Source organism: Cuculus canorus, chromosome 13 (assembly GCF_017976375.1).
Source record: "Cuculus canorus isolate bCucCan1 chromosome 13, bCucCan1.pri, whole genome shotgun sequence".
Lineage (NCBI taxonomy): Eukaryota > Metazoa > Chordata > Aves > Cuculiformes > Cuculidae > Cuculus > Cuculus canorus.
This window is the reverse complement of record NC_071413.1, coordinates 274796-302789: the sequence shown is the minus strand read 5'-3', so window position 1 is coordinate 302789 and position 27994 is coordinate 274796. Positions and strand designations below refer to the sequence as shown.

General features: G+C 42.3%; 1 protein-coding gene across 1 annotated transcript; it reads left to right on the top strand.

The window, feature by feature from the left end:
- The first annotated feature begins 33 nt into the window (after positions 1-33).
- Positions 34-27969, top strand: GPT2 (glutamic--pyruvic transaminase 2). Its single transcript, XM_054079064.1, is given in 23 exon segments — positions 34-47; positions 438-860; positions 958-1093; positions 13871-13928; positions 13931-13998; positions 16175-16310; positions 18627-18761; positions 18764-18834; positions 18836-18872; positions 20300-20379; positions 20948-21019; positions 21021-21067; positions 21069-21083; positions 21771-21907; positions 21910-21944; positions 22759-22788; positions 22790-22822; positions 22824-22858; positions 22860-22914; positions 23805-23880; positions 23883-23916; positions 25259-25310; positions 25312-27969. Coding segments are annotated over 23 exon segments (1818 nt in total). The 3' UTR covers positions 25351-27969.
- The last annotated feature ends 25 nt before the right edge of the window (positions 27970-27994 follow it).

Sequence of the window (27994 nt, the reverse complement as noted above, 5' to 3'; positions counted from 1 at the left end):
AGAGCGTCCTTCTGGAGCCTGGATTTCTAACACATGGAGGTGGTCCAGTGAGTCACTGGGCGGAGGACAAGCAGAACTGGGCACTCGGCTCAGCAGTGACACAGGAAGCCTTTCTGCACTCTCAGTAACAGGACTGGGAACGCTCAGTGTTTAATCCCTGGGTGAAAACAAGGAGTTTTCTGCACCACCTCGAGACGGTCCCTTCAGCACAAACCCACTTATGTCGTTTGGTTCATTACAAGTTGACAGTTCTCAAGTAGCAATTATTTTTACATTAGCACAGAGCAAGAGCGGATCTTGAATCAGAACAAGGATCAGCACAAACGAGCTCAGAAACGGAGCCCGACGGCAGGCAGGGGCGGGCTGGAGGGGAGGGACGTGAAGCGAGGGGAAGGGCTCGGGTGAGCCTTGCAGCTGCCTCCCCTTCACCGGCCCAGGCGCGGCGCACAGCGGGGCCCGGGGCGCTCACAGCCGCAGCTACAGCGCGAGCCAGGGTGCCCAGCACCACCGAGCCACGGGGCCTCCCGACCGCCCCTCAGGGGCGGGGCTGCGGGGCTTCCCGCCTTCCCCTCAAGGGCGGGGCTGCGGGTGGGCTGTGGACTGCCCGGCCCGGGCGGGGCTGTAGGGCCGCGGGCGGGGCTGCGGACGGCCCGGCCCGTGCGGGGCTGCAGGGCCGCGGGCGGGGCTGCGGACGGCCCGGCCCGTGCGGGGCTGCAGGGCCGCGGGCGGGGCTGCGGACGGCCCGGCCCGAGTGGGGCGGAGCCGCCGCTGTGCGGGCCCCGCGCTGTTGCGGGCGCGTCCCGCGGTCGGTGTGTCGGCGCCGGCGATGGTGTCGCCGATCCCGTAGCGGCGCCTCCCGCTCGCGACCATGCTGCGGCTGGCGCTGGCGGCGCGGCGCGGCGCGGGGCGCGGCCGGGGCAGCGCGGGGCGGCGCGGCGCGGCCCGGGCCTCCGCCGCCAGCGCCAGCCCCACGGCGCGGCGCGAGAAGATCCTGACGTTGGAGTCCATGAACCCGCAGGTGAAGGCGGTGGAGTACGCGGTGCGCGGCCCCATCGTGCTCAAGGCCGGCGAGATCGAGAAGGAGCTGCGCAGGGTGAGCGCGGGGCGGAGCCGCGGGACCAGCCGTCACACCGCGAGGACTCCGGCCGCGCCGGGAGTGCGCCCGAGCGCTCCCCTCTCCCTCCTGCCCCTCTCGCCCTCCCCTCTTCTTCCCCTTTTCTCCCTTCTTCTCCTTTGCCCCTTCCCCCGTCTCTCCCGTCTCCCCCGTCTCTCGCCTTCTCTCCCCTTCTCCCTCCTCTCCCTGTCACTCCCTGTCTCCCCCCCCTTCCTCCCTCGTCCCGTACAAAATGAAGTGTCCAGTCAGTCAGCGCTTACATATTTTCTTCATATTTCATCTTCTTAACATTGAAAAAAAACACTTAGCAGTTCGGGCGTAGCTTTCCCTGGTGCCGTTCACGACACAGCATCCCCCATCAGCATGAGGACTTGTTTTTGCTGTGAATAAAGCGCCTGGCATAGTTACTTTTCTATGGTTCTGGAAAGCCTTGCTGATGTGTTGTTGCAGGAAACTGCGCAGTCTGAACAGTGTATGTAAAGTGCTTTTGAGCAACGCTGGTGCCATGGCAATGCTAACAAAAGGGGATTGTGTTAATTCTTTGGTCTTCGTGTGACTTGCTTCCCCTTGTTTTAGAAGGTAAAGCATGTTTGCAGTTCACTGCAATTGATTCCTTATGTCTAACTCAATTATTAAAAATAGCTTCTTTTTAGAATTATACTTCAGAGTGGTGATGGAAGATTGCATTTCAGAACATTTGTTTTGATTTTTTACCTTAAAGCTTGTTTATAAAGGTGTCATTGTCTTTATGCAACTGGGTTCTCTCCTAGGTGCCTTTTCCATAGTACAAAAGCTTCTGGTGCTCTCGCTGAGCGTGTTTGTTTGTAAGTTGACATCACAGGGCAGGAGATACTGCTTGACAAAACAAATATAATACGGTCTTCACAAATTCCTCCCAGCTCCCCTGCTTCCTTCACTTGCCAGCTGAGTCACTGGCAGAGAGAATGACCTCCTCTGCGCTTTTTGAAAAATGCAAAAGCCGGTCATTGCCAGTCGCTTTATTAAAAGAACGCTGTAGTGGTTGTGCACCCACTTACGTGGCATTTTCCATTTAAAAGTTGTTTTCCTGAGCCAGTCTCATGGAACATTATCAGTGGCTACAGACATTCCTAGACATGTGACCGTGCTCTGAGGTGACCAAAGCAAACAACAGCCTCTCTGTTGGCAGGGAAGGAGGACAGTATTACTGCAAAATATCTGCAGAGAACACCCATCAACTTCAGGGAGCTGCTGAAAGGCTTCATTTTCCCCCATACTACTCAAGTTACTCATTGCTCTGTGCCTTTTGGATAAAAATGCTATTATTCTTTCTGTTGTTTAATCAAACTGACGGGTAAAGTACACGGCTTTGAATAGTACCTAGGTTCCTAAATAGGAATATACCGTGGGTTATCTAAATGTCCATGTTTTGGTCTGAAATTGACTTCTGTGTGATCACAGGTGAATGGTGTTGCTTTAGTTACTTTTAGTTCGAACTAGACAACTACTTTCTTCATTCTCCTCCACCTTAGCTCACAGAGTTAGGTAGGCCACTGCTGGCAGAATTAACGCTGCCTAGTGAAGAAGAGAAGCTGAAGGGGTTGTCAGGGAAAGGTGATGTCCCACAGCATCACTAGATCCAGGATTACTTCTCCCTGACAGTGAGAGGGTTGCCCATAGCAGCTCTGCTGCATGTGATGGGGAAGGGGCTTTGCACAGTTGTGAAGGCTTTCTAGTTGACATGGAAGCGCTACTCCAGCTGTTGGCAGGAAGACCAGGTGGAGAGGAGGCCATGAGATACCCACTAGTGACTCTGCATTTGTCCTGTCCTGCTGAGATGCCTCAGGGCCATTGGTTTCCAAATGAAAAGCATCTTTCTTTCTAATCTGATGCAATATAGACTCTCCCCCTTTAAATTTAGTTCACTTTAGTTAGACTACGTACTCGTGTAATGTATACAGCTTTTGCCGTGGACTATAAGAGCTGCTTAAAGCTGTGTGCACTGTGTAAGCTTTACTCTTCCTTGAGCGTTGTTCTGCAGTCATGGGCTCTGAACAGCAGTTCCTCTATTACTCTACCTGGCACTTGCTGCTTTGGTGTATTAATTTCAAATTATTGCAGCAGGAGCTGTAACGGCACCATGCACATAGAAATAAGGACTATAATGTTGCTGGAGGAGTCTCTGACTGGGAAATTTAAGGGATAGCACTTTAAAAAAGTAAATAAAAATGAGGCATTAATTTCAGCTCATGTGCTCAGGATTAAGCCAATGTAAGTGACAATTTAGAATAGAATCATAGAATAGTCAGGGTTGGAAGGGACCTTAAAGATCATCTAGTTCCAACCTCCCTGCCATGGGCAGGGACATCCCACTAAATCAAGCTGCCAAAGGTCCCATCCACCCTGGCCTTAAACACTTCCAGGGATGTGGAATCCAAAACTTCCCTTGGCAACCTGTTCCAGTGTCTCACTGCTCTCATGGTGAAGAAATTCTTCCTAATGCCTAGTCTAAATCTGCCTCTCTCCAGTTTATACCCATTTCTCCTGGTCCCATCCCCACAAGCCTTTACAAATAGCCCCTCTCCAGCTTTCCTGTAGGCCCCCTTCAGGTACTGGAAGGTGCTATAAGATCTCCTCTGAGCCTTCTCCAGGCTGAACAACCAACCCCAACTCTCTCAGCCTGTCCTCGTATGGAAGGTGCTTCAGCCCTCTGATCATCTTTGTAGCCTCCTCTGGACCTGTTCCAACAGCTCCACCTCCTTCTTATGTTGTGGATTCCAGAACTGGATGCAGGATTCCAGATGAGGTCTCCCAAGACAGGAATAGAGGAGCAAAATCACTTCCCTCAAACTGCTGGCCATGCTTCTTGTGATGCAGCCCAGGACATGGCCTTCTGGTCTGCGAGCGCACGTTGCCGGCTCATTTCAAGCTTCTCATTGACCAGCACTCCCATGTCCTTCTCTGCAGGGCTGCTCTCAATCACATCATCCCCCCATCGTCCACTGAAAATGGGGATTGCCCCGACCCATGTGTAGGACCTTACACTTGGCTTTTGTTGAACCTAATGAGGTTCTCAGAGGCCCACTTTTCCGGTCTGTCCAGGTCCCTCTGGATGACATCCTGTCCTTCCGGTGTGGCAACTACACCACTCAGCTTGATGTCATCTGCAGACTTGCTGAGGGTGCACTCAACCTCGCTGTCAGTATCATTGATGAAGATATTAAACAGCACTGGTCCCAGTACGGACCCCTCGGGGACACCACTCATCATGGATTCTCCATCTGGTCTTTGAGCCATTGACCATTACTCGTTGAATATGACCATCCACCCAGTTTCTTATCCACCATACCATCCACCCATCAAATCCATTTTCTCTAATTTAGAGAGAAGGATGTTGTGGGAAACCCTGTCAAATGGCTTTACAGAAGTCCAGATACATCACATCTGTCGGTTTACCCATGTCTACTGCTGCGGTTACCCCGGCATAGAAAGCCACTAAGTTGGTCATACGGGATTTGCCCTGGTGAAGCCATGCTAGCTGCCATTAATCACCTCCCTGTCCTCCATGTGCTTTAGCATAGTTTCTAGGAGGATCTATTCCATGATCTTCCCAGACACAGATGTTGAGGCCGACAGTGTGGTAGTTCTCAAGGTAGTCTTTTCTACCCTTTTTAAAAATGGGCACAATGTTACCCTTCTTCCAGTTTAAAGCAGAATAAGACTCAGTTAAAACAGAATAAGGGTAATTGCTCCATAGTGGGCACACTGTGCTTGGACTTCATGAGTTTTGTTGGCCTGTGACTAGTATTCATCTAGGTAGAAAATCAAGGGTTTGATCTACATTAAGTTGTTCCAGCTGGAAATCTTTATGCAAAATTACTTACTTGAATCATGTCGGCTGAATATTTTCTTTCATAATTTGAAATGCATCATGCTTTGAAAATGAAAATCTGATTTCTTTCCCCTTTGCTAATGGCAATCATCAGGTGATTCTGGCTTCCTATTTTACTCTGACACCTCATGCGACTCATGCTCTTTTTTTTGCCCATTTCCTGCTTAGGTTTTACATGATGTCAAGTTCTGTGTCATGTTAAGCTGGTTTATCCATACTTGCAAAGCATGTGCAAGTTTTTCAGGATCCACAGGACAACTCATGTAACACTGGAAACTCTGCCTGGCTTTAGGCATAAGGCACATGTTAGGCTAAAGACTTCCAAGTTACTGAAACAGAATTGTAGGGCAGGAAGGGGTGGAGGACTAGTCTGCAGAAACACGTTGGTAGCACGTCACAAACGTCTTCAGATCAGCACAGGCAGGGAGCAACATATTCTCAATTGGCCTGGAGCTACGTCACTTCGTGGTCAACACAGTAAAGCACAGTTTTTTCTTCTGAACCGCCACTGTGGTCTGACTCACTTTCACAGTAAAACGGCTGTACAATCCTGTGCCCATGGTTTTGTTTGCAGAACTGTTGCAAATAGGTTCATGTTGCATGTTTATTTTTAAGTCACTGGTTCACTCCCTACATTTCTGTTTAGATAATAAAAATACCAAAATCCCTTTTCTTATGGAGCTACAATCTTAGGCAGCTTCTGGTAAAGCATTTTGTTTTAAAGACTGTAGATTTTTTTTTTCTTGATAACTAATTATTCAGGCTTTTAAATTGAAAGAAAAAATTCTCTGACTTAGAATCCAGACTTACATTGTCAGTGTGAGTCGTCTGTGTCCCTGGGAGTTGTGGAAAGATATAACACAGTTTAGACAATAGCATGCAGAAATACAATCTGGAACACCAAGAAGAAGATACAAGATTGACTGGCACACCCCAGTAATGAAATATATTAGGCTTAAATTACCATCCTGTAATTTTCTGCTTTGAATACATGACTGTGTGCACACTAGGAAAGAATCTCTCCGGGCAAGAGCATTTGGCCTCATTAAGACAGAACTGTTGTTCCTCATTTCCCTGTACCTGTTGCATACGGAAGCAAATCTGTAATAAACCCCATTTGTCTTAACAGGGGGAAACCTACCGCAGGTAAAGATGAAAGAAAAGGAGTTTTAAGAATACAGTTATCCAAAATCATACATTCAGAATCACACAGTCCACGAGATCCAGTTTATTTGATCTTTTATTGTTTAATACAGTACCAAAAATCTATTTTAAAATAGCCCTTTTCCAATAGGTCTTAAGAGAGTCCTAATCTCTATCTCTTTGCAATGAACATTGTTTTAATTCTGGCATTTACAGTCACATCAATATCTGGGGCTTTATTCATATAGGTGAAATTTCGAATGCCAAATGCACTTTAAACAGTGTATGAAGTAAAAGAACTTGAGGACAACTCCTGTTCTGTAATCCCTGGATCAGATCTGCCAATTAATGGTAAGCCCCACTGAATTCCTCATCTGATATCAGGGGGCACACAGGTCAACCCTGCCATTTAAAGTAAAATCTAGAATGTGCCTTCTCCATCCTTCCAACAACAGTTCATGTCAGCTTGAATTACCTGTGTAACACAGACTCAAAGCCTTAATCTGTGGAAGCAGGTCAGGTTTATTTTTTCTCCTGTGAGCTGTTTTAATAAAAGCATTGAATGCTTCAGTCCCTATTAGTTAAGGGCCTATGGACAGTGCTTTCATGGCGCTTGGAGAAAGGAAATAAAAAGCATGCAAGCAACTTGGCTACTAAAGCGTAGATCTCAACTATGCTGAAATGTTTGGTTTTGCCAGTTCTCTTATACAGTTTGTTTGTGCAAGTCACGGCAAAACCAGACTTGGCTTGTGCTAGGGAAATAGCATGATGTTTCACAGTGCGATTGTGTTGCCAGATAACCACCAAGAGGAGGCACAAAGCAATGACAATGGGAATGAAACAGTGAGGAGCAGCCATGAGTGGACAACCAGAAATTGTTGAAATGTCCATAGTGCCCTTTGGGGGATTAACAGCACCTCCACATTTTCACACAAGCCTTGCTACAGACTGAGGGTTTTCCTGTGATTTTGCTGAAGACTTTAGCAAAGGCAGCCTTAGGTCAGTTTGCACTCCTCTTTACTCTTTCTGGGCACAGTGTTTGTTGTCTTCCGAAGTCTCAGCATTCTTAGCTGGCACCATTGCTAAAGGGCGCCTCAGGCGTGCTAAAACTCCTGAGGGACAAACCAGCTCCTGGACAATGCATTGCCCTTCACCTTGTTCCTTGGGAATAGTGTATGTTCTGACATCTCATCGGGCTTTTGATCAAGTAATTCTCCCAATACCTCCTGCATGGTGACTTTCCTTGAGAGGCAGCCTCATCATTTCACTGTACTCCTTACTTGCTGGGTTTCTTGAGGACATAGAAAATGTCCAGGGGAAGAGAATCTTCTCACAGACCTGGTTAGCTACGTAAAGATTTGTTTCAACTCTGTACCGATGAAGTCTGTTGCACATATGAAGAACTCTTCTCCCAGGCTCTGTGTAATACTTAGAACACTGATATAGTTGTTAGAATTATTCTGCCTGACCTGCTTTCAGGTTTTCAGAGGCTTTTCATCTGGTCTCTCAAAGACTGCATTTCCTCTGAGAAAAAGAGCGTGACAGAACTGCTGAATGAACTAATTTTCAAGAGCTATTTTGAATCTGGGAAGATTCCTTTATTCTGTTAAATTCTTTCATTATCAAGAAGAGAGCAATTTTTTTAAAAAAATGGATGCATTTCTTCCTTACATCTGAATTTGAAAGTGCAAGATGGTTTCTTCAGCTTCAAGAATGGCTCCTACAATTGATGCCTTTGCTAACGGTTTCCCAAAGAATGAGCAGAAGATCAGCTTGTTTCCAAGATGAAGGTGACTTGCATTGTTAGGACAGCAAAGGCAGAAGGGTGCAGCAGCGGTTGTTTTGTAGTGCTGGGGACTGGTTTTCTCCTTGATGTGGTTTATGGCCTCTTCAGGAGATATGAGTATCAGTCTGGCATTTACCTGCTCCCGCATTTGTTATTAGGGCTCCTGTTCTGCAAGCTTCCCTATTGCAAATCTCTGCCAGCTGGCAGAAGCAGTCACGCTCCAGTCAGGCTGCCTCTAGAACACACCCTGAAAACCTGTCTGTATTTAGAGGGCGAGCGAGAATATGGGAGTGAATATGACAGAGGGAAAGAATAAGAGAGGGGGAGAGCAGGGTGGGGGGGCAACTCTCTGTCACTAGCAGACAGTAAAACCATGCTAGTGGCCTGGCTTCTGCCTCCCTTGAATGTTCCTTGGCTTGCCACAGACTTAAGCTGTCTCGGCACAGGCAGGTTGCTGACATGCCTGAAGCCTCCTTGGCCTTCTGCAGTGAAATCAGTCTCCAGTCAAACTATGTCCTGGTTGCAGCACTTTTTCTACTGTTCGACAACCTGATATTGAGGTTATCAGCATCCCGTCCACACTCCTCCTTTAATACAGATCTTTGCATAGGCCTTCCAAAAGTATTTGACATTAATTTCCCTTGGATGCCCATGCACACCAGTGCCATTGCAATAGGAGAAGCCTTGAGGGACAACTAACTGGTGACTAATGCTGCTCATCATAAGGATTTGTGTTAGATTCCTCCTTGAACGCATCTGTCTAGTCTCCTTTGATGCCAGCTTCTGATACCCTTGCTTTGAAACTTTGACTCATTGCCATTGACACTTGTTCTTGCTGGCTGTTGTTTCCTGTTCCTTCCTTCTGAAATGGTAAGGTGGGACTTTTTGTTCTTGAGGAATCTAAACTAAAGCCAAATGATATTTCTGCTTCCCATAGAAAGACTGGAAATTGAGTAATAGAAAGAAATGAGAAAAAAACTAAGTAGCCATGTAATTTTTTTTCTAGATTTCACGAGGAGGGAGTATGGGGGGTCTTGTGAAGCAATTCTTAACAAGTGCTGATGTGAACTCATTGTGAGGGAGGGCAAAGGCCTCTGTTATGAATAGCACCTCTCTTCTGGAAGACAAAAAGGGCAACAGCTCTTGTAGCTGAGACCAAGAAATACAAGGTGGTCAAGAGGACTTGGGGCCCTTAAACAAGCAAATGGGAACAGCGTGTTCAACACAGAAAACCAAATTGTTTCTCTCCATCAAGATTTTCCAGTAAGATAAATGGGATATGTTTTGCTTTTTTCTCCAGAATCAGTCCTTTCCGTAGCAATGGTAGCACAAGAGTTAGGGAGGAGGTGATGGTCATGTACTTGTGGTTGATGCCCAAGGGCAGTGCTCGCATAAACACCCAGGCTGGGCACTGGCAAGGGTCTGGATTGTGTCACTGCTAATAAGCTATGACATTCATAGAATCATAGAATGACTAGGTTGGAAGGGGACCCACTGGCTCATCGAGTCCAACCGTTCCTAACACTCCCTAAACCATACCCCTCAGCACCTCATCCACCCATCCCTTAAACACCTCCAGGGAAGGTGACTCAACCACCTCCCTGGGCAGCCTGTTCCAGTGCCCAATGACCCTTTCCTGAAAATTTTTTTCCTGATGTCAAGCCTGAACCTCACTGGTGAGCTTGAGGCCATTCCCCCTTGTCCTGTCCCCTGTCACTGGATGAAAAGGCCAGTTCCCTCCTCTCCACAACCTCCTTTCAGGTAGTCGTAGAGAGCAATAAGGTCTCACCTGTCAGCCTCTCCTTCTCCAGGCTAAAGAACCCCGCGCTCTCAGCTGCTCCTCTTAAGACTTGTTCTCCAGCCCCCTTCACCAGCTTACATTAACCCGACATCAGATACCATAAGGCTTTGTTACCTTTGTTGTAAAGGCTATGTACCACTGGTTACAAACTCCAAAGGTAGAGTATCGAAGCACAGGGATCCTTTCAGTCAGCGTTCTTACTGACTGAAGAAAGCAACTTTTTTTATTGCAGATCACAACAATGTGTTTGTGTGACAAAATCCATCCAAAATTTTCTCTACGTACCAATATATTCTTCCTGTGGTGAGGAGGTTTGTCATTTTCTGGTTTTAATCTGGTAAACTGTCTATAACTTTCGGGAAAGAAAGTAGCATCCCTTATTCTGTAACAATTTGTATTCCTGTGGCAAGTCTGGTGAGGTTCATTCAGTTTGCTGTAAGAGTGGCCGAAGTCTAACAAAATTTGTGGGACTTCCTCTTAATTTGACGCAACAGAATTTGTTCTCCTTCTATGTGTATCTTTCTCTTCCTGCTTACTGTGAATTAGAATGAAACAACATTTGCTTTCATTGGACCCTGAGTAGTTTAAGAGAACCAATTTGTAGCTGTTTGCATTACTTGCAAATCACTAAACTTCAGACTGAGATACCTGTGATCTTCAACTGGTGTCCCTGTTCCTTATTCTTCATTTAAGATTGAAATACAGCTCTTGTTTAAGCACTCATTTAAATCAGCAAACATAAAAGCGAATTACTTGATGAAGTCAGTGTGTCACTTTCAATATTTTACGTGAACTTTTTTTCAGTTCCTGCTAAATTTAAGCCATGTGAAGTGCTTTGACTCTTTTGAGTCAGGATTACCTAAGTCCAATTGTCTTGTTTTAACGCCTTTCTACCTAGCTATTCAATTTCAAAGAAAAACCTAAACACTATCAGTTATTGATAGGACTTGACCTGCAGTGCGCATTTGAATTAATCCTAGAATCCCCAGCATGGTGGGGTTGGAAGGTCGCTCTGGAGCTCACCAAGTCCAACCCCTGATAAAGCAGGGGCACCACCCAGCTGTAGCTGGTACTGCGTTATCACTTCACCTCTCAGCCACAGTATGCAGCTGTAAACCTCCCAGTCTTGGCACCACCTGGGAATCTGTATCCATGGACAGTACTAGTATTTTGGTCATTATTAGCTTTGAATATCTGGCTCCCGTCTGTCACTGGAGTCCAACAGATAATCCATGGTAAGAAAAGCAAATATTAGTTAAGGCTTACCAGCCAAGTGTTCTATATCCAAATCCAGTAACTTGCTGTAAATATATGGGCCACAAAGGGGCTTTCTGAGTTCAGTCCACAGCCGGAGCAGCTGTGATAGGTAATTCTGTACCGAAGACCATATCGGTCTGTTTTACAGTCCATGAGTCCATGAGAATAATTCCTGTCATTGCTAGAAGGCCTCCCTGCTATCTCTCATACTTAACATTAGAAAACATACTTATAACATTAGAAAAGTTATAAATTTGTTCTTGCCTGTTGGAAATCGTTAGTGAAAAGGGACATGAGAATGTTGAAAAATGGATTGAGGAATGGTTAAGTGAACAAGGACATTGATTTAACAGAAAAGCATTGTGAGACACGTATTGTGCTAAGTTGGAAATCTTGTTAAACTTTTGAGTGAAGATATGGACTGAAAGAACAAGAAGGCATACAAGAAGGAATCTCTAAGAAGAAACTTCTGAAGGACAAGCGAATCTTTCCCAAGGGAACAGGATGGAGCAACAAGCCCAGCTGCAACTGTAATATAACTGCAAGTAGATAAACGGAACTCGAAGTAGCAACATAGTAATAATGAATTAACAAAGGACAATGAATCAATAGAGAACGAATAGTTTTAAGTAACTAATCATGTATAAGGTGTAACAAATTATAGAGCACAAAGCACAAAGCACCTTTTGAATGTTAGGGTATATAATCCGGGCTGATTTTAAAATAAAGTCGAAGCTTGCTTTATCACTCATATTGAGTCGTCCGCTTGCTTCCTCGCCGTCGCATTGCCTACTTCATTCATTCTTCTTGTAATGGTGGCCTGTATTTTCACTTAATCATTTGTATTTAAATTCTACTGTGGCTTTTTCTACCAGTCAGTTCCTTTCCTTTTTTTCCCTTATTTTAATTTGCTTTTTTAAGAGCTGTGATTGCTAATCAACATTCATCAACTGTTTTTTCTCTGTTCTGATGATGTATTCAGTTCCTCACAGGAAAAAAGGCTGTCTTTTCAGATTCCAGAGATCAGGAAGCTTTTAAAATGATGATGATTATTTAGCACTTCTGCTGTTTATCATATAGAGCCTCGCTGTGATATACTTTGCAAAACATCTGTATATGGAAAACTGGGGTCATCACACAATGAATATTAAATCTACATAGAAGACAAATAAGCAAGCAGTAGCATTACTGTTTTTACTCTAAAAAGTACTAAAAGGCTTGAGGTTTCTTTGGTTGGTGGATTTCTCCAATGTCCTCAAATCTTTTCAACTTCTTGACTGATCCATCCCTCCGTTAGGGGCATCAAACAAGTTGTTCTAATACTGTGCATAGTTTCCAGGCAAGCCAATCCCTTACTTGTAGCTAGCAGAGGAAAAAAGCCAGCCTATCTTTTCAAAATGTCTCACAGTGAGCATCATTTCTGTAAAGCATTTGAGATCTGCTGGCAGTATTGCATAAGAAATGCATTCAGCTTTTCCTTAAATGCTCTGTCTGTTCTGACATCAGGCACTGTTTAGTTACAGCCATAGGACAGACACCAAAAAAAGAGCAATTCCTTATCATCTTCTCTGCCTTAACAGTACATTGTGAATTATATCATTTTAGGGAATCAAAAAACCTTTACTGAAGTAATTAAAGCCAACATTGGAGATGGCGCATGCAAATGGGACAGAGGCCAAATCAACTTATTCGTAGGTAAGAATATATTGAAATATTATTCTTGATTTTTTAATTGAGATTATCAAGAATGCCTTAAAATCTGTCTGATTGTACGTATTAGTATAAGTGATTCTCTAGATACACTTAGACTAAAATAGTTCTTTTGTAAGAATTACACCTTTTGACTTCTGAGCTGAAGTCAATACCTTGCTTGCCAAGAGTCCTCGTTCAACGCAGTAGCTTCCTTACTTTTCAGATGATTCCCCATCTTACACATTCTCCTGCCTCTTCTCATATATTATCAGTCAGTGCACTCATTATAGATAATGCCCTTCAAAAAGAAGTGGTTATCTTTAAAGGAAGAAACAAATACTTTTCTCATCTGTCAGTGTACTCTTAAGACCTGTACGCGGTTGGGTGCAACTAGTTGTGCTGTCACTGATTTTACCCCACTTATACCTCTGGTCAAACTAACTGGCAGGTTAGCGTTTAGGAAAGACTACATCAGAATCCACATTTGTACATTATTCCTGAAACACAAGCAAGGTTTAAAACTAGTGTTATGCTATTTACTGAGCATCCCTTACACACGCACACGTAAAATCTTCAGTCTATAATATTGTAAATTCAGAGAGCTCCAGGACAAATTGAGGTCATTTCAAACTGGGGGTCCAGGTGATCAGATTGGGAAATTGAGGTGTACAGCAAACTGTCAGGAAACTAGGAAGACCAGAGCTCATTAGAAACTATTCAGATCCAGTGTTATTAAAGGAAATAGTGGGTAAATGGAAAGCCTTTCTCCCCATGTCTGTGTGCACTCATGGATTAGTTTCTCAGTTGCTGTCCCACAGGATGACAGCAGCCCATCCATATACACCATGTAAGCATAAAATGGGAGAGACACTGGGAAAAATTAAGATGTTCTCAGACAAGGCCTCTAGATTTGTGAACTTTGTGTTTGCACTATGCATAGTTCACTCGGGCTTCCATCTTCAGTCTGTAATACAAATAGTTAATAATTCTGTGACTGTTTTTATTGGCAGAACTTGGAACCCAGTTAGATTTCTTCATTTCTGTAAGGCCTACCCTTAAAATAACAACTGCAATCCCTTTATCAATAAACTTTGTTTTAAATAGCTAGTGTGTGTGATCTTAATTTCCAAGGAAAGTTAACAGTAATATAACCAATTTAAAATAACCATTGAGAAGTGACCAATTTACATTTTGTTGGCACTCTAGGTAGTGGCACTGTGTACATACCCAAACCTGCTGGACAGCCCAAGCTTTCCAGAAGACGCCAAAAGCGAGCCAAACGGATCTTGCAGGGTTGTGGAGGAAACAGCTTAGGTAAGCATCAGTTTCAGTTGGTCGTGTTTGTACTAGAATCAACAAAGGAAGTTTCAATATCTGCAGTGCTGAGATTTCTCAATTGTGTTTTGTATGAGTACAAGTCAAATGTGAAGTGGCCTTGGGCAGAATGGCGGGGGGAGGGGAATTCACAGTGTGGCTGACTGATAAGAGGTGATAATAGCGCACATTTCTGATGAGACTTGTCATGAAGAGGACATGGTGGGTATTATGCAGTTGTGGAGCCTCACCAAAATAACTTCTAGGCAGAACCCTAGAGTCCTGAGCTGTTTTTATATTGGTAAAGTCAGTGGCAGAGAGTACTAGTGAGGCTTTGGTACTGCTCTTAGGGCATCAGATAACTGTGGGCTCTGATATCTGAATCTGCTGCTAAACCTACATGTAGCTGTTGACAATTTCATCACCTCTAGGTGCTTCTCCGCCAAGACTTCTTTGTCCCTGTAACAATACAGACAAACAGTGGGTGTCCATGTCGGCTGATCCAGGTCACAGTCCTGTATCTTTGTTTATTTAGCACTTCTGCTGTTTATCATATCGAGCCACGCTGTGATATACTTTGTATAACATCTGTGTATGGAAAACTGGGGTCGTCACACAATGAATATTAAATCTACATAGAAGACAAGCAAGCAGTAACGTTACTGTTTTACTCTAAAAAAGTACTAAAGGGCTGAGATTTCTGTAGTTGGCGGATTTCTCCAATGTCCTCAAATCTTTTTAACTTCTTGACTGATCCATCCCTCCCCTAGGGGTATCAAACAAGTTGTTTCTAATACTGACAATTCAAATTGCCTTTTTTTACTATTTTTCTACTTCAGTGCGTAGTTTCCAGGCAAGCCAAGTCTCTACTTGTAGCTAGCAGAGGAAAAAAGCCAGCCTATCTTTTCAAAATGTCTCACAGTGAGCATCATTTCTGTAAAGCATTTGAGATCTTGCTAGCAGTATTGCATAAGAAATGCATTCAGCTTTTCCTTAAAATGCTCTGTCTGTTCTGAGATTCAGGCACTGTTTAGTTACAGCCATAGGACAGACACCAAAAAAAGGGAATTCCTTATCGTATTACTCAGCCTATATATAAACATATCTAAGACACGAATATGCCAGCAAAGATCCTGTTATAGACCCAATATAACTTTAGTCCTATAAAAGTAGATGTTTAGGATGTGGGGGGGCCCTTAGGTCCTGATTGCCATTTTGACCCTGCAATTTGTGCAGTACTTGCGAAGCTTCTTTGTCTTTAGCAGTTAGACGTTTCACAGAAGTATTATCAGGCAGACTACTAGCATGTAACTGAGTGATGAGAGTTTTAAGTCGGTCACAATTATTCCACTCCACCCAACAAGCAAAGAAGATTCTGCAGGCTTCAGTGACAGTGTTCTAAATTAGATGTACACTTGTCACTTCATTGTCGTTCAGTCCTTACGCTTCATAGCTTGAATCCATTCCTCTCCTTGGCTTAGGCTTATTTTTACTCTTTATTTGTTGCACACTTCTTAGCAATGATGCACGCAGGCATCCAACTTCTTACTTATTTAAGATTATTGAATTGTTGCTCGTGTAAACTGACATGCGAGGCTTGTGGATTCAGGTGATCCTAGATGTTTCTGCTACAAGTAATTGAAAAGTAGTTGTGGGAGATGCTGCACAGGGAGACGCAAGCAGATTTGAGTTTCAGACTACAGGAGAAAATGGTATTGTATTATTTTCCTATTACAAAAAAGAAATCTTATTTTTGTCATGGGATTTTTAGGAAGTTATTTTTCCTTTCTGTTGCACATGTTAACTCTGTTCCTTGTTCCCATTACTTAAACAGATGTTGGTTGACATTTTGAAGTGATTTTTCACCATAAAGAAAGAAACTAGGAGACTGTCAAATGGGACTGTTGTCCCAGTTTTCAAATTAGCCTTTAAATCCTAATTTTTAGGCAATACAGTGTATTATTTTTGTATTTTAGTGATACCAATTATATTTGTCTAATTCCAAATGAATCCTTTTACTCCATGAACAAACCAACTCTCTATCCTTCTTCCTTTAGAAAAAAAACCCAGTCCTGGGGATCAGGGCCCTCATCTATACAAACGACTTCATACAATACAGAGTAGAGTTATAGCAAGCAACAGAAAATCTGATTATTCATTGTACTCAGTTCGCATCTCATTCTCTGTTTTTCACAGGATCTTACAGTGCAGTCAGGTATAAATTGCATCCGTGAAGATGTTGCTTCATATATTGAAAGAAGAGATGGAGGGGTTCCCGCAGATCCAGATAATATATATCTTACCACTGGGGCGAGTGATGGCATTGCTGTCAGTTTTACATTAAACCTGTCCCTTCTTGGCAGGAATGATAACTTCTCAGTAGCCTTTGGGATGCAGATCTCTGTTGAACCTCTGATGTCACAGACTCCCACACTCCAGTGAGTTTGATCTAACAGCACTAGAGTCACATTAAGTAGATGTCCAATACAACCAACTACGTGTAAGATGCCAGCTAAGAAACAGACGCATGGAGACAAGTCTTTTAACACACTTAACTACTACCTTTTGCGAAGGTAGTGTAAACTGCACAGGTGCCTAAATCTAAATTTAGGAAATTCAGATAAAATAACGGTGTCCTCAGTGGTTTAAGATCCCTATGCCTGAAGATTAGAGGTGTATGAATCTAGTGGCAGAGAGAAGAGGGAAGGAACAGAGAGGTGAGACCTCTGAGCAGCTCTTCCTGCTAGTGTAGATTAATGCCAGTGAAAATCCCAATATCTGTTCGGTAGCAGCCTGTTTGGGAAAAACTTTGGAGTTTGACTTCAGCCAAGGTTCAGAGATGGTCCTCAGTTAAGAGAGGAATGACGGTCTTCTGCTAGATTGTTCCTTTACACAGATGTGTTTTACTCATATTGCAACCCCCAAGCAGTTCTTTGCAATCTCATTTGCTCTCTCCAAGCTTGCTAAGGAGAAAGTGCATATGGAGAGGGAGGTGCTGATCTCTTCTCCCTGGGATCCAGTGGTAAGACATGACGAATGGCTCACAGCTGTGCCAGGGAAGATTCAGACTGGACATGAGAAGCATTTCTTTACTTAGAGGGTTGGCAAAACCCTGGAACATGACTTCCTAGAGAGGTGGTCAACACCCCAAGCCTGTCAGTGTTTAAGAGGCGTCTGTGGACTGTGTCCTTAATAACTTAGCCAGCTCTGAATGGTCAGGCAGTTGGACCAGATGACTGTTGTAGGTCCCTTCCAACTGAAACAGTCTGGTCTGGTCTAGTCTGGTCTACTCTATTCTATTTAGCCAGACTGTTATAGGCTGACTAGTAAAAAGTTTTTTCGAACTGACCTCTAGTGGCAGTGTTCAGAATGATGGGTGTTCTGACGTGAACAATTCTCCAGAGGTCTTCAATGAATTGGCTTTCCAGAGCTGATGATAGCCAAGCATTATACTGGCAGCTTGTCAGGAACAGCAGCAGAGCATATCAAATCTGTAACCATGATTATTTGGTGTCACTAATGGTGAAAAAGGCCGCAGTACTTTGGCATGTCCAAGGATGAAGCAACTGCAGTGTCGTAACTTGAGGGAGAGAGAACGTTACAGAGTTTTTTAAATTGCATTGGTCCTGATTATACATTTTGGGATGCTTGGTATTTTTAAACTAGTGGTGGGTGCAAAATCACAATTGATGATAAATCGTTAGCTTTGCAGCTGAGTTAGTATGTGAGGAGAGGCACAGAGATGCAGATTTTGTTCCAGAACTAATGAGAAACTGGAAGGATATGCTGTTCTACCTGAAGAGATATTTTCGGGTACACTATTACTTACATGTTGGTAAGGATGCCTGCATTGATTGCAGCCGTACTTCAGAGTTCTCCCTTGATTATAAAAGCAATAAATCTCTCCACTTCTTACACCAAATGGCACTCTTTTATTTAATTATAAAAAGCCTACACATGGACACAGCCAGCCAGCCATTGAGCAAGATAAATCCTCTGGACTGACCTTAGCACAAGCATTTCTGCCTGTATCTGCTGAACATAATCCACAAATTATATATTAGATTCCCGTCCCAAGTTATGCAGATTGTGTGTCTCTTGTATTACCTGAAACTGAAACCACAATGTCAGTCTCTAGCTTTGTTCTCACTTGGGCCACTGGTTGCTCCTGATCTAAATCGGGCTCTCTCTGTTCCAAAGGAGAAGCTCTCCACGGATCTCAGGTCTAATTTCTGGTTTTATTTATTGGCCTTGTGTGTTAAGTGAGGTAAAATGAGCTGAAGGCAACAAGCAACAACTAGCTGAGGCTTTCTTTGCTCACAGTAGGGCACTTGGAACAATCTTGATCTAGATATTCCTGTTTCTAGCTTTTCCCTCTAGCCTTCTGCTCAGCATGTTTTCCGTGATCTTTAGAAACCATGGCATATGCAGAGGAATTCCACTGAGCTGAGTTAGGCCATCCTCGCTCAGCCAGTAACTTTAATTGAAATAAACAAATGCCCCCTGAGATGAGATGATGACTGTATGCTGCTAGAGCAGAGATTGACCTGGACTGTTTAAGAAGGAAGTCAGTAACTTATTCTAGATGTACACTGTTAATTTTGGTGTGTAACTTTTTTATTATTACTTTTTCCTACTATTTCCCCAGACAATTTAAAGATCTTGGTCTCGGGAGGTGGAAAATCCCGCCCAGGAGTGATGATCCCTATACCACAATATCCCTTATATTCAGAGCAAGCCATATCTGAACTAGATGCTATCCAGGTGAATTACTATTTGGATGAAGAAATTGCTGGGCTCTCAACGTGAATGAACTTCGCCGCTCGTTGACTGAAGCTAAGGCATATTGCAATCCACAAGGTCCTCTGCAATCATCAACCCCGGAAATCCACAGGTCTGTAGTAAATTTGTTCAATGGTTGGGGTTCAAGACCAATTCTTCTTTTTTGTGTGTGTGTGGTGTGTGTGTGTGTGTGTGTGTGTGTGACTTTTTTCATTGACATCACAGGCAAATCCAAATATATATCAGATATGTAGAGTCAAATTCTAGAGATCAGTGCTCAATGTAGCACAGCATGTCACACTTTTAGAAACTTATTTCCACTCTCATAGAACTCCAGGGACTTGGGGTAGAGAGGAGGAGCAGATTCACTTCATTGGATCCCATATGAAGCCACTGCTTCCACTGAACTTTTGCAGACTTGCAGAATGACTGTCAGTCACCTCTGGTCTCTCTCAAAGCTCTTGTCTCTGACATGGCCTGTAGCCTCTTGCTCTGAGAGGCAGGGACGGCAGGCACAGTGCTCAGTGGCAACCACTGCCTCCTGCAGAAGAATGTATTTTTTTGAGTAGTTGAGATTGCTTAGTGAGAAACTAGTTCCCACTGTCCCGGGTCAGTTTTGAACTCCAGAGCTACAGCTCTTCTTGCATGAGCTGCTCTCTGTGACGCAATATTTTGTCTTCCCACAGTCAGTGGGAAGATTCTTGCACAAGCACAGAAGCACTATTCCTGCAGAAGCTCTGGGCTTCTGATAGGATTAAACTGTAGACGGTGTGACAAATGCAGAAGAATCAGGACTGCTTTGAATATCTCTTTACCATGCTAAGAGGATCAGACTTTCAAATAAGATAGATATGCTTCAACCTGCTTGAGGCTATTAGGACAAGACAAGTGTAAGTCTCTCATTATACACATCAATGTAGTGTTTACTAGCTTTATGTTGCATTGCTGTCAGTGACTTTGGAAAGAAGTTAACAACAAAACTTCAGTGAGACTAAACAGTAGTAAGTGGTCTCCCTGCTGCTGGTCAGCAGAACTGCAGTACAACCTGTGCATGATGTTTTATGTATTGTATATAAATTATATATTGTTGTGTATGTTCATAGTTCACTGTGCTCCTTATGTGAGGTGGCTTGAGTCCATGCATCTTCCTTGAGTCAGGAAGGTACGCTGCCAGCTGGTGGGGCTTGGCTCACAAACAGGAAAATTATCTGTCCAACTTCTGATTAAACTACATGGTGAAATAACTATCACACCTGCGAGTGTTTCAAATGATGAGTTGTACACAGAGTACTCTTAATAAGTTATTGATTCCTGTAGCTCACACTTCCTTTGCTTGAGATGGACTGTTACCTTGAACCACAGTTCCTCCAAAAATGTTCCTTTAATATCACACTTAGTGACTTGAATTCTAAAATTCACAGCACTTTTTCTGAGAGAGAGAGTTGCACTGAAAAGCTACTAGCCTAACTAGGTGTTGGGCAAAAAAATTTGAAGATGTATGCTCCACAAACTCTTTCTGCTTTAAAACCCAAACTATAGGACAGGTGCAGAGCAGAAAGTGCATTGAGGATGTGATACACTTCGCTTGGGAAGAGAAACTTTTTCTTCTGGCTGATGAGGTAAGGGGTACATTCTGTTCTCTCAAAAGCACAGCTAAAAGTACACAACATAAGTGTATTTTGTTCCATATGTGGTAGTGGTATTTTATAAGTACAGGGGAACAGATTCTCTGTTACCATATTGAGACATGACGAACATGCAAGATTCTTAATGTTTAGAGGATTAATATGAGAGGTGGCTTGATCTGGATTTGAACTAGAGAGAAAGTTTAGGGGACACAGGCAGGATACACAGGAGGAGCTTTGCAGGAAGCTGGCCTAAAAGTCTGTGTGATAATCAGATCACTTCAAATGAAAGAAACAGAAGGAAATTTCTTCTGTTTTAAAACAGAATTAAATTACGCAGAGAAGCCTACTGCTTTTCCAAAGGTCTTAACCTATGGTACATAAGATTGAAGTGTATCTATTACAGTAGCTATTACTTAACAAAGAACCTTTGTGTCTTCTAACAGCTCTAAGTTTTTCATTGTTACCAGTGTTTCTTCGGTTCAGATCTGGCTCTCTGAAAGGCCATCTTTTATCTTCCTTAGTTGAGGAACGAGCACATTAATGTCTTCTGACTGTTCAGGTTTACCAGGACAATGTGTACTCTGAAGGATGCCAGTTTCATGTCTTTCAAAAGATTCTGTATGAGATGGGACACCGAGTACTATAACAATGTTGAGCTGGCCTCTTTTCACTCCACCTCTAGGATACATGGGCGAGTAAGTCTGCTTTAGTTTTTTTTTATTTCATCTTTCTCATTAATCTGGTCGGAACAGCTGTTTCATGCTAGTGACCTTGAAGGCAATGCGCTGTCTTCTATTAATTTTAACTAAAAACTGTTAGGAAAAAGGAAAACGAGCATTTAAAGCACAGAGTAATGTGTTAGCTCAGTGTTTTTCCAAGTACCGAATAATAACTATGTTTATTTCATACTCAGTTCCACAAAGACAGAATCCTACAGTCCTAAAATCAGACTTGTGATAAAGAAAAATAGTCCCAATAGCATTCACTGAAATAGTTTCAAGAGTCACTGGAATGTTTGATATTGCAGATATTTGGGTTCAGTTGTTTTGGAGAGGAAGAGATGGATAGACAAAGTATTTTCTGGTTAGCTGAATGCTCTTACAGCCGTATACTATTCTAAAGAGCAAACAGTCCAAGTCAATTGTGAACTTGCCAAGCAGGGAAGCCTGCATGTACGTGATTTTCTCTGTATGAGATAGTAGGGCTAAATGGCACATTATTTAGTTCTATCTTAAAACATCATGAGTACGGTATCTGTTTTAACAACCTGTATGTTACGTATTGCAAGATCCTCGTGATTGTCTTTCCACTTATGCAGTTATTTTAATTGCTTTTCCAGTATTTGAGGTTAACTGATATTTTTCTGTTCACTTTAATCACAGATGTGGCTACAGAGGAGGCTACATGGAGGTCATTAACTTGCACCCAGAAATTAAAGGACAGCTGGTTAAGCTGCTTTCTGTTCGCCTTTGTCCTCCTGTCTCAGGACAAGCAGCAATGGATATTGTAGTGAATCCTCCATACCTGGAGAAGAATCCTATTCACAGTTCATAAAGGTCAGAATAAAACGCTTGTTCTATTTGTACATTTTTCTAAACCTGTCCTAGGTACTGTGAACTCAAAATATGCTCAGGGACCAGACTTATTTCTTTCTTCATGGACAGTCCTGACAGCAACACGCACTTTGCAGAACCATGCAGGGTATTTTAAATTACTCAATATTACTCCCTTCAAAAGTACTTTTTATTCTTTTTATGGTTCCTATGTTTAGGAACCAAAAAAAAGCTAAGAGGAATTATTAAATCAGCTTTCTTGTTAATAAATTCAACTTCCTCTCTGTTTAGCATGATGAAAGAGTACTAAATGAGATTTGCTTTTACTAAAATCTAAGCAGGAGTTAAGTTCAAATACAGTTATATATCTGCTTTGTTCTTCAGTAGCCCTACCTCTGTATACTGAACAGTATGGTATTCGTATTAAACATACACAGTCTACCTCACTGTAAAGATGAACTGAATCTGGCTCAAGAAACTACAGTATTGAGTCAGATCAAAGGTTCAGCTAACTGGTCTCTAAGAGTAGCCAAGAAGCCAGATGCTCAGGAAGAATGTAAGAAGAGGGCACAGCAGACAGAGATTTCTGTGGGTTGCTGTCTGTCTGCAAGCACTTCGCAGCTGTATCCTGCTAGTGCCCTCTTTTGCACAGCTGTCTGTAAGAGCGACTGGAATTAGGACAGCCATTTGCTCTAATAGCTCAGCAAAGCCCTGAGAGTGCTTCATCTGAGAGAAGACTGCTTGAAGTGTCATTGTTTAATCTGGCATTTTTAATTGCCACTTTAAAGTTCAAACTCAACATCTTCCTTTTAAACAGGAGAAGGAGTCCGTTCTGAACAATCTTGCCCAAAAAAGCCAAACTAACAGAAGATATGTTTAACAAAAGTACCAGGAATTCACTGCAATCCTCTTCAAGGGCCAGTATGCTTTCCCACGGATCTTTATTCCCTCCAAAGCCATCGAGGAAAGCAAAGTCAGTCAGTCGTTTTAACCCAAATCCATTTTGACCTTCACACAATTGTGCTGCCCTTTGTAATGATGAGTTTTATTCAGAGTAAGTTCATGTAGTTACACAAGCAGTACTTCATGGACTACATATGATCTTAGATATAACTTGACCTATTGTTTTAAGAGAGGGAAATAAACCAGAACATTTCGTCACACTGGTGAGGCTTCCAAAGGGGAGTATGGTACCCAGGGGATGTTAGTGTTACTAGATCAAAGCCATAAGCTTGGGAAGTGGGTGGACCCATGCGAATTCCAGACTGCTGCCTGTGCATGTAAGCACATCAGGAGGCAGGTAAGCCAGCACATCAGGAGCTTTGTTACCTAATGTGTAATATTCATTTTTTAAGGGGAATTCTATCTGCACAGCTGAGGGACAAAAATAGGGCTGTTTTTCAACTGATTATTTGATTAGGCATGTAACCTGCATGTATTTAGGTACTTCCATAGTTATTAATCAGAAGACTTTCTAGTCGATGGATAATTCAGGGGAAAAAAATAGTAAATGCCAACGGAACTGGAACACACAGCTCTCCAATTAATTTAATCTTGTCAAATGTCACTGGCTTAGATTTTATAAATACAATTTTGAGACTCTTAACAAAAAGTTACAGGCAAGCCAAGGAGAAAAAAAAAAAAATCTAAACCTTTCTTTTGCAGTTAGTGTTCTGTGTGGGTTCCTGTTATGTAATTCTCCATGTGCACTGCCCCATTGGCAGTTGTTCTTCATATTCTTTAATAAATAGAATGAGAAACTGATAAGGTAAGATCAGGTTTCAGGAAGAAAAGCAATCATGAAAATTTCTATATATTTGGAATATTTTGGCTTCAATAATTCCAAAGCATCTGTTCCCTTAGGCTCATAAAATGGCACCCGATATGTTCTATTGCATGAAACTTCTGGAAGAGACCGGAATATGTGTGGTACCTGGAAGTGATTTGGCCAGAGAGAAGGAAGCTACCATTTCAGGTACAGTTTCTGTTTATTTAAAAGCAAATGACAGTAATAAGCTAAGCACCATCCCAGAGCTTTCTCTCCTGCTTAAATATAAGGATTTTTATATCGGTTTATGTGGTCTCGCTCTTTACCTTGACATGTTCCATGGTCTGACAGCATAGTCAGAGACCTGCTCAGCTAGGTAAGATGCTAGAGTTCTTACAGAATCACAGAATCACTAGGTTGGAAAAGACCTCCAGGATCATCAAGTCCAACCATTCCTATCAATTACGGTGTTTCCACACCTCGCTGACATGGTTTTATTCCACTTTTATACACTGACACTTGAAATCCCTTCTCCATGAATACAAACAATAATAATAGCTTATATTCTAAATCTTAAAGTTGGCTAAGGCATTAGAAAAATTGCCCTGCTTTCCTAGGGTAAGGGGGGGGGATTAAAGTTTTGTTTCCATATGGAGAAACTGCGTGAAAAATGCAGTACTTTCCCTGTAAACCTGCTCCTTAAACACGCTGAGTAACTCTTCACTTTTACCAAAAACAAGATGCTGGACTAAATCTTCTAATACTAAAACTATAAACATAAACACTATTGCTGTTACGTCAAATAACCAGCTGTTTACTGTGTCCAAGCCACTGATAGCTAGGGTTTATTATGGAATTTAGTCCTTGTTTGGTCTGAAGCCACATAACAGAGGGTACCTTTAGCTGTGCTGGTTCTGCAACACAGATAGATGTGTGAGATATTTGGGTGCACACAGCTCCAGGAAAAAGCCAGTATGAGTCCAATTCCTGTACCAGCGTGGAAAGCAGCTCCGTGTTCTCCAGTTCTTGCATATAGTCTGATAAACTCAGTATGGTTTTCAGATTATACAGAAGAAAGAAGAAAGGGACTAGAAACTGCACTGTGGGATGTGCATTGTTTTAGTGCTTATGAATAAAGTTTTCAGTTAAAAAGGAAACTTACATTTACTCATAAACTGCTTGCCCCTTAAAGCTCAAAAACCTGAGTATAATTTGGCATAACTGCCTCAAAAATAGAAACTGAGTAGCTGTTATTTCTTAATAATAATCCTCTTTATCACTCAACAGAAAATAACAATTCTTGAATTCCTATCTATTAACCAACTAAAAATAATTGCTGTAGTTTAATAGTATAAATTGCAGCATAAATGCAGAAAACAAGAGGAGCAACCAAAAACAGATATTAAACTCAATACATTAATCAAGAAAGAATCACAGTCTGTTTATTTTGAAGATAATCTGAAAGATCACTGTGCAAAGATCACAGTCCTAGTTTATTTTGAAGATAATGTGGGTTGTTTTTCTTCTTCCTCTAACTGTTGTTTTTCAGAATGACCATTCTGCCTCCAGTAGAGAAGCTGAAGATCCTACTGGAGAAAGTGAAAGGACTTCCACATAAAGTTTCTTGAAAAATATGCATGAAACTACTGTGGCTTTTTTCCCCTCATCCCCTCCCCTTCAAGGTGAATGCAGAATGTGAACAAAGATGTGCTGAGAACGTGCTGTTCAACTAATTATCTAAATTCAAAATAGACAGGAAACCAATCTCAGATACTGCTACAACTTATGGGGACTATTAAATTTAATGTCTGGTATAGAAGACACTGTTGCACCAACTTTTTTTTTTTAAGGGAAAGGGGAGAATGTAAAGAAAGTAGTGAGAAGGAACAGTCAGCAAATTATGTTGTGCCTTGATTGGAAGTTACATTTGTGAACTTTTGACTCAATAGATTGCAGAAGGGAGTTAAAATTACTGCTGTTGTGTGGGTTACAACAGGAATGCCAAGAGCGATTGTTTAGCTAGGAATGTGTTTCCCATCTTAAAATTCTACTAGACAAAAAATTCAATCTCCTACATTCTAGGTAGTGTTTGATTTAATTTTTGTTGTTGTGTATGAAGTGTTCTCCAAATCTGATTTAGCATGTAGGTACAGCGTGCTTATTTTAAAAAAAAAAACCTTTTGGCAGATGAATGTGGATACCACTGAACTTCTGTTAAGAAGATGTCCTGCCATCACGGCACAATCCGAGTGAAACACACAGTTCCAGTCAGGTGTCTGCTCGAACCCTGGTTTATGAAACTGAAAGACAATGAGGAATACTAGCTTTCTTATCCTTATGCTATTCAACACATCCCCATGTAAGACAAGGGCATTGAACGCTTCCTCTTGTAACAGCTCTATGGGGCTCGTGTTAACTCACATCTTTTATGCATATGGAACACAGCAGGTTGCTATCTCAAAGCAGATCAGTAGTGTCAGTCCTTTCGAGGAGGGTAAAACACAACACTATTTCACAATGGCTTTATCTACAGACAGCATTTGTTTGGAATGTGACCAGAGACCCGTTAGCTGACTGAAATCCAGGCTGTGCTGGTGAGGGCTAAACCATGCTGTTATCAGGAGAGACGATGGGAGTGGTTTCTAATGAGGGAAAAGGTGTTTAGAGGAAAATGTCCTTGCACCAAGCATAAAGATAACAGTAGCGCAGCTCACTCCTCAATCTTCCACAGCCATAGCGCAGACTGAGCGGTCCTGAGTGCTTATTAAAGCCCAAGTAAAGGAGGTCGCTATCTTGGGGTACAGTTCTATTACTCTACTAATCTGTGCTAGTTTACCTGCACAGAGAAAGCTTCAGTTTCTCCAGGGCTAGAAACTGGAACCTTCTCCTAGCTCCAAGAAGGGACTGAAAGAGCAGAGCTTCCAATATTCAGCCATGAAAGCATTAGCGTTTGTCAGGCTTAGGCTCAGTGTTTTATGAAGTTATTCATTTAGAGTATCATCTCATTTAATCTAGTAATTAATTTTAAGTTAATGTTTAGAAGTAAACCCATTTTAATGTCTGTTAGCACTTTATTAGGCTGCCTTTGTAGCTGGTTCAACATCTTATGCTGATCCAGGTTACTAAAGCCAAGGGCTAGAGAATCACCACATGGATAAAGCATGTGCCAACCTATTATGTGTGGAAGACTAGAGAAGTCGCCAGTGGCTGTCCTTGAACAGCAGCTACGAGTCTGTGACGGCATTAGCAGTTGGTGTGTCTTAGAGTTCCTTACTGACGTCTGGAAAGAAGAACTTTGTACTTCCCAGTCACCTGCCAGTGGTCACAGGTTCACAAATGAACAAATGAACATGGCACGCTGCTACACCAAGTTATTGAGGGCCTGGGGAAAACAAATCTATACTTTTACCTGTGGAGAAAGGGACTTCTGAGAGGATGGCAGACTGACAGTACTCACACTGCTACCATCCATAGATAAATACAACCTTTTAGCTGCTAGCACTGTCCACTTGGCATCCTTAATGTGCACTAATAAAACAATTCTAGAAAGCAAAATGTTAGGAAGAGGTCAAAATATTGATGTTAAAAATCAGACAAACAGCACTTTCCTGTTCTAGGGATGTGTCCAAGCCAGATCTGGCTTTGGACTTGTAACCCAGTGTAGATCGAAGCTAAGACCTAATAATGGGAGTTAGAATATTTTTTTATATTTTTGTAACTACAGCTTTTTCATGGGATCGTATTTGTAATCTACTAAGTTGACAGATTTTATATTTGCCTTGCATTTGAACCTGATACTTATAGAAAAACCTTAAGGTTTACAAGTTTCTAATGATAAAGTACAGGTGTTAAGGCTTTTTCTTTTAAGTCGGGATGGCAATTCTTACACTTTTAAATCAAAATATAATGGCGTAAACTGAGATTTTTGTAAACATTCAATTGTGGTGCCTTTTATGTTTCTGACACGATAAGGGTTAACAGTTTGTTTTTAATCCATCTCATACGGAAGTGTGGTGATTTCTATTGTCCATCCACAGTATTTGTATGTACTGTGATAAGGTCAGTGTGCATTTTTGTCCAGCAGTCCCGTAAAGCTACAAACAGAGGCTTATTTTCAGTGTCTTTGAACTACTTCATTAATAACAGACAATCTTTACTTCCAAACGCATGCTTCTAGGTTTGATTTTCCTACAGGTGCTCCTTATAACGGTACTTCAGATGTACGAGACTTCCAAATAATAAAGCACACGTTAACAAAGTAAGGGTTGTGCATTTTCTGAGCCGC